Source organism: Notolepis coatsorum (genome assembly GCF_963971535.1).
Source record: "Notolepis coatsorum genome assembly, chromosome: 4".
Taxonomy (NCBI): Eukaryota; Metazoa; Chordata; class Actinopteri; order Aulopiformes; family Paralepididae; genus Notolepis; species Notolepis coatsorum.
In genome coordinates this window covers 52,346,206-52,353,958 of record NC_140168.1, presented here as the reverse complement: position 1 = coordinate 52,353,958, position 7,753 = coordinate 52,346,206, and the positions used below count along the sequence as shown (strand labels likewise).

General features: G+C 44.6%; 1 protein-coding gene across 1 annotated transcript; it reads right to left on the bottom strand.

Moving 5' to 3' along the window:
• Positions 1 to 5,767: 5,767 nt before the first annotated feature.
• Positions 5,768 to 6,658, bottom strand: LOC311226521 (toll-like receptor 4; the record flags this gene model as incomplete). The annotated part of the gene is made up of 1 exon (XM_084311943.1): positions 5,768 to 6,658. One exon carries the CDS (start codon positions 6,656 to 6,658, stop codon positions 5,768 to 5,770), a length of 891 nt encoding a protein of 296 aa, XP_084168069.1.
• Positions 6,659 to 7,753: the final 1,095 nt, after the last annotated feature.

Below are 7,753 nucleotides of genomic sequence, written 5' to 3'. Positions count from 1 at the left end.
TTGAAATGATAAACTGATATAGAGTTTACTGAATGATAAACTGATATAGAGTTTATTGATCTGCAATTGCAGAAGAAAGATAATGAGTTACTCACGAAAAAGGGATACATCTAATGTCCAACTTTAAACCTAGCTTTTAGCTATGATAACCTCAGAGACGTCTGAACCAAACCAAATGTCCAATCAACCTAGAACCTGATATCGAACTAACCCTCGTGAAAGAAGGAGTGGTTAATGAAAGAACCTAAAAGGGATACTTCACTTTACCTCACTGTCACTGTATGTATTGCAATTGTCTAGCTAGCGCGCTTGTTGTGAATAAACTACCGGTCACTGTTATAACGAAAGGTTATGACTATAACCTAGTTATATGAGTACTGGCTGAGCGTCTCGCTCTTCGCCATACCGAGATATATCCTTATCTCCAGTACCTACTGTACTTCATTAACGAAAACAATGCACCCATGCACTTGACCAGGCCCTGCCCCAGTGTCTCCCTATAAGACACCGGACATGGTCATACTCGCCCTTCCTCGGGAAAAAGTTTCCATCATAGAAAACCCAACCAAGGGACCTCAGGGCGCGCTAAGAGCGAGACGCTCAGCCAGTACTCATATAACTAGGTTATAGTCATAACCTTTCGTTATATAGCGTACTGGCCTCACGTCTCACTCTTCGCCATACCGAGATATGGGGCAGAGCAGACGCGTGGCCCGACAAATGTACCCCCTGAGGACCCGCAAGCCCTACCACCAGGGAGGAGGGGAGTCCCGTCCACCCGCCCTTCCTAGTGAAGAGGGGGCGGCAGTCTACTCCTCCAAAGTGCGAAAAAGAGGGAACTAGAGACCCCTAAAAACACACAGCACAGGCGGGACCCCGTGGCACAAACCCACACACCCCTGCTAACCCACCGAAAGGCGGGACGCAGGGGAGGTCCCAGACCTCAGAACCGCCTGGGAGACAGAACCCCCAGTCATGTCCATGAGGTAAAACCCAACGAAGGGACCCGGGGAGGACCAGGAGGCCGCAGCACAGATGTCCTCCACCGAGGTCCCCCCTAACAAGGCGGCAGAGGCCGCCACTCCACGAGTGGAGTGCGCCCTGACACCCCCAGGGGGGGCCAGTCCAGCCAACGTGTAGCAAAGGGCAATGCCCACGCACAACCAATGTGACAGGCGCTGTTTGGACAGTGCCTTACCAGCGCGAGAGCCACCGTAACAAACAAAGAGCTGATCGGTAGCCCTGAAGTCCTGAGTCCGACTGAGGTAAACCCCCAAAGCCCGGACGGGACACGACAGGAGAAGGCTCGCCTCTAGCGTGCGGAGGCGGATGAAATGCCTGAACCACAATATCCCTGGAGCGAAAAGAGCTCAGGATATTCTTTGGCACGAAGACTGGATTAGGCCTCAGAGTCGCACCGCTATTGACACAAATAGACAAGCACTCAGGCCGCACCGAGAGAGCACACAGCTCACCCACGCGCTTAGCGGAGGTGATGGCCGGCAGGAATGCAGTCTTGAAGACAGCTGTTCCAAAGACGCCTGCTCAAGAGGCTCAAACGGGGCCTCAGACAACTGGCCGAGGACCAGTTGGAGGTCCCAACTCGGAGACAGAGAACGTTCAACCGGCTTAAGACGCAGAGCGCCAAGCAGGAAACGCTTCACAAGAGGGTGGCTGAACAACGTAACGCCCTCAAACCCCACTTGACAAGAGGATATAGCCGCGGCATAATAGACTGAAGGAAGGAAAGGACAGCGTCCAGGGGGCAGGACACCGGGTCCAAGCCCCCAACTCTACACCACTCCTGGAAAATATGCCACCTACCCGCGTAAGCCGTAAGGACGGCTGTGCTCTCACCTCTGGCTGCGCGGTGTGAGGCGGTGTGGGGCCTAGATCAAATACCGCCCGCGCTCCTGCGGAAAGACCAAAGTCCCTCTGCGGAGAGGGGAGCCCTGAGGAGGGAAAAAACGTCTCACCCCCTCAAAAGGAGACTGATCCAACCAAGATGTCTGTAAACAAGCGTTGACAGCATCCTAGCCCTCCCTGTGGTTATAGCTTGCGGCTAGGTCAAAGCTAATAACGTCAAAACCTTGTGCGATGTTTCGACGTCGGCTGGCCTTCAAGGCCCCACCACCGACATCATTTTTGACAGAAAAAACAGCAATTCGAACAATGTTACTAACCGCTGCTAATTCTATACCGTGGCGGTATAGGCTTAACAGCCCACCAGCCACCTGCCGGGCCGACTCACCTCATGGCGTCGGCCGGGCGGGGCACCGTTCCAACATGCCAGAGGCAAAGGACTGATGCCACCTGCTTCACAAGCACGGAGCACCAGTGGTGGTTGCAACCAGCAACCTCCACTGTGGTGTGCACCCATGAAGGGGTAAATGAATAAATGAACTAAAACTCCACCAACACACTGCAGAATGGGCTAGCCCATACACACAATGTTAAGGGGATGCAGACCAGAGAAACACCAGTCCCGCACACAATTCATAGATTCACAAAAAGCACACCAGCCCTAGGCCTCAGCCCATTCACCCATGAAAAAGGTAAACAAGCCCCCGTCAAAACTCCCAACAGTAGACACCGATTGACCGTCAGCATAAATGGTTAAGAGGAGGGAAGACCTTTTTAAAAAGACAGCCCTCAGCGGGGAATCAAAAGAAGAGTAACCCAGCATCGTAGCATAGCATTAGCCGCACGCTCCAGGATAGCCGGGAAAACTACAACGTTTACCCAGATATCCTGCCCCTTGCGCCAATACACAACTCGGTTGTCTCACGGGACAACGAGCAGTATCACTAACGCCAGCATTGTTATGCCTGGTGGCGCAGGCCCTACCTGGGCACGACCTAGCCACGACAGCTAGCCGCCGCGCGACGTCCCTCGATCCGCTGTCAGAAGACGAGAAACCCCAGGACAGGCCCGATGCGCTGTTAGAATGTGCAGAGAAGATTCCAGGGGCTGGAAAATCTCCGGCGAAAACCCAACATTGTTCAATTTCTCTCTGCATTTCATAACAACTAGTTCATGGAGTGCACTGCAGCGTCCATGATGGAAACGAAAAAAAGAGGAAGGGCGAGTATGACCATGTCCGGTGTCTTATAGGGGGACACTGGGGCGGGGCCTGGTCAAGTGCATGGGTGCATTGTTTTCGTTAATGAAGTACAGTAGGTACTGGAGATAAGGATATATCTTGGTATGGTCGAAGAGCGAGACGCGAGGCCAGTACGCTATATAACCTTGTCTCTGGTCTACTACTCCTTTAACTGTGTATATTACTCCTCTCCTCATTCGAACCTAGAACTGGTCCGTGGCGAACAGCTGTTACTGTTAGTGACACAGGTGCTACATTTAGTTTATAGTTTAAGTTTATAGTTTATTCATAGCTTATTTAGTTTATAGTTATAGTTTGTATAGATACATTATGTACTATGTTTACTATCTACTACGGTTGAGGAGCCGGGAAAAACAAGCATATTTTTCTGAATACATGTAGGGACCTACATTTAAAAAAAGCTGTGACAATAAAATAATCTGAATCTGAATCTGTTGAGCAATACTCAAACAAATTATCCAGTGCCAAGGGCTCTCGTCATAGATACCGCATCCATCATGTCTGCAGACCAAAAAACATGTATCCACCATCAACCTTCTGATAACAGGTTTTATTGTACTTTATTGATAATTTAGTAATATGGTATCTACAAGTATTTCAGTGTCAAGGATAATAAAATCACAGATTTATTTCCATTGCGGAGATGGAGTCATGGCGCCTTAACCCTTTCACTACTACACTACCAAAGGGTTAACCCTTTCACTGCGACAATACAGAAGGTTAACCCTTTCACTGCCACACGACAAAGGGTTAAAGGCAACAGGCAACATTCAATAATTCACTAGAAATCGGTTAGACAAACCTTACAAAAGAAAACAACAAATCACACCAAACACACCGACATCATACAACCACATTCTTAGGTTGTTACAAAACAAACCCAATTACACTTTCCCTTGTCATTTGAGTAAACTAAACAAGTCATTTCAAGAAACTGGTAACTCTTACTTGTGAGATGAAATTATTTAAAAAAAAATGTATTCTTGGTGATATTATGGACACAAATATGATTATATAACTAGTGTGTCAGTTATGTGAAGTTATCTAATCACAACATTTCAGAGATAAATATTTTTTATCTAAGGTCCAAAGGTTGTAATTACATAATTAAATAATAACTAAGCATTTCTTTAAGCATTGTCACACAACATTGTCTCAAAATGTGTGACATTTTTGGATACCTACTGTACGCTCTGCTGCATTATGCAGTAGGATAGAAATGTACCATGTATATATACTCTGCAATGAAATTAGATAAAATAACACAAGCTTAAAGGTGCTATAGATAAAATGTGTATGTAGAGTAATCTTTTTTTCTTTTTTATACAGTACGTGCACAAAAATGTATGTTGTTTACATGGGAAGTGCATGTATCTCCTCCCTACTTCCAATTTCCCCACCTGGAATGCACCTGATTGGACAAATGACATGCTGGTGTTCTAGTGACATCTAGTGGCTAAATGTTATCTATAGCACCTTTGAATCTATAAACCTTTATTAAGTCACATTGAGATGGAAATCTCATTTTAGTGACCTGAGTACATATATAAAACATAAAACAAACCATTTAAAATGTACATTTCAAATCGTAATAATAACTACAATACCATAATAGTAACAAAAAGAAGAATACAATTATCAAAATAACAAATGTTATATAATACAATAAGTCAATTAACACCTATTAAAAATAATTTAGGTGAGAGAGGTTTTGTTCACACTCACAGTGATCCCTGGTGTTCAGTTTCAGTATGCTCAGCTGTTATGCTTTATCTTCTATGTAAGTTGTTATGCTTTAATCTCTCTTCCAGCAGGGAGCACCCCTAAGAGTAGAACCATACCTCCAAGACTATCGCCTTTGCCATCATTCTGCATGATAATAAATGGCTAAACTAATGACGTTAGTGATGGTGAACAAGACAGGTCCTAACATAAATCAATTCTTAATGTCCTTGTAATGTATGAGGTACAACCTGCGGACATACATAATACATATAACAGGGCGAACCTGATGCCTTTTACTGTTTGGTGTTTTTCATTTGGATTTTAGTGTGCAGTGTTTTTAAATTAGTTTGATTTTTATTCCTTGGTTTGTAGGGATTTTCCATTGCATGTTTTTGACGTGTTTTGTGCACGGTCCCTTGATTTTCCCCAGCTAATTGTGTTTTACCTGTCACAGGTATGCTGATGAACTGCCCCTGTGTATATAAGCCCTCACCTCAAGGCAACAGCAGAGCAGTTGGATGTTGGTCCATTACACAAGGACACCTTATTGTCTTGTCATTTGATTCCTGTGGTAATCTGAATGTATGGTCAATCTTTTTTCTGTTATGTTTTGTTGACCTTTCTTGTGTCTTTTGGTTTGTGTTCCGCCTGGACCAACAAGGTATGTAAATGTACTGTCTCTTTCTATAGTGTTTTTAGTTGTTTTAAACATACACTACTCAAATAAACATGACACTCTGGATATACTGTGTACACAAATAAAATTGTAACTTTGAATTCCTAGTATCTGCTGTTAGCACACTCTGGCCTGGAGTCCTATAAGAGAACCTCCTCTTTTAAGGTATACTGTATATATAATTAAATCCAGAGCTCACTAAATTCAGGTGGCATAGTCCTCTGCCTTGCTACACATATATTTCATCTTCCAGTCTGTGAGATGAGACCACTCCTGAGGCGATTCCAGAAAGTCATGTTGCAAATGGGGTTCTCATTCCATTTCAAATAAGTGTTGTTCTTGAGGTACTTGTGGAGTCCAAATACTTTATTGATCCTCCCTTCCTCCACACCCTCCAGTATAATGATGATGATGTTGGGGTTTCCCTCCAGCAGCAGCCAGCACTGAGCCATTTCAAACTCAAAGCAACACCAGTCGCTGTCAACAAAGTGGCGTGACACCACCGCAATGACCTTATGGCTACCCATGATGCCCTCTTCCAAGATGTTGGACGTGATGGACTTCCCCACCACAAAGTCCCGCACATGGAGGCACAGCTGAAAGGGAGGAACTCCTTTCTCCAAGTTCTCCACCAGTTTCTCCATTACCCATGCCTCGTCCTTGCTGGAGTAGATCACAAAGGCATCATAAAGCAATTCCTGCTGCGCAGCCGCAGACGCCTTATAACCTTTCAGTAACACACAGCAGTAACGCAAGTAGAAGTGGAACTTGTAGACCAAGGCAGACATAGCGAGTAAGAAAACTACGATGAAGATGGCTACAAAGAGTTTAACCCTAAAGATGTGACAGTATCCAATTTCAAAGTAAATTACTCTAACCTGTGTTGAAATGGCAAACGGGCCACAGTGAATATCGATCACATTTTCCAGGACATTTTCATGTGTCAGAATCCAAATAATGAGGTTGATCTGGCTGCAAGAGCAGTCAATCTGATTAAAAGATATGTCAAGCATTTTGAGGGTTTTAGGTAGACTTTGAAGAATGTTGTCAGGAATACTAGAAATGTGGGTTCTGGCTAAATCTACCCTAGTCAGTGATAACAGGTTGGGGTTTTTCAGAAAGTCAACAGCCATCAACTTGTTTCCACTCAAGGACAAATCCCTCAAATGATCGAAAGAGCTCAAGGCCAGATACACGATGCCGCAGGATGAAATGTCTAACGTCTCCAGAAGAGTGAGATTCACAAATAAATGTTGCGGAACGTCACAGTGGAAATAATTGGGAATAATTTTCAGAACTCTGAGACTGCGGAGCCCCAGCAGGGATAGTGGGTTGGTGAACGTGGTGCTTGTATACGAAACATCCAAATACCGCAGGCATGTGAGATCCGTCATGGTCGATGATGGTCAGCTTTGTATTATGAAAGTCCAATACTTCAAGATTCCTAAAGCCTTTCAGTGCCTCCGTGTAGTCCATTTCGAGCTTGGGGATTCCACTCATGTTAAGATACTGAAGATTAGGAAGGCCTCTGTAAAGAAATGTACAGCATAATCTTATGATTATTTGATTATTGCTTAGGTCCAGATATTGAAGGGATGGCATGTCATGCAACTCAAAAAGGAAGAAAGGATATCCGTTGTCTGTGATTGTGAGTCTTTCCAGTGTTTGATGTGAAAGCTGGCTTGGCACAGCATGCAGTTTACACCTTATCAGGATAAGCTCCTTAGTTTCCTTTAGTTGAAGACTCTCCATTAATCTCTCATCACTATTAACGAGAGTGATTTTGGTGGCATTTGACATGCAGCTGAAAACAGTATTTTTTGCGATTGCTCTCCCACCTTGATAGTAGCGGATTTCTTTAAAGTTGAACAAGCAAAGCCCATCCAAGAAACCCAAATCGGAGAATTTATTCGCCCTAGTGGTCGACCATTTGTAGCTTCCGATGGCTAGCTTTTCAACAGTGAGGCCAGCCAGAGCTTTGAGACCGTCCATGTTTGCATTAGGTGTTGCAAAGGCATCATACAGTTGCAGTTCCTGCAGGTGGATATTTTGAAAAGCTCCTGTTTCGATATGTAGTATTGGATTTTTGGATAATATAAGTGTAATGTTCCTCATATGCCTTAAGACGGCAGTGTGATCTGTTGTAATGACAGATATGTTATTAGCATGAAGGTCCAGTATTCTCAATTCTGTGAAATTACTGATACAGGTTGGAATAGACATGGAAG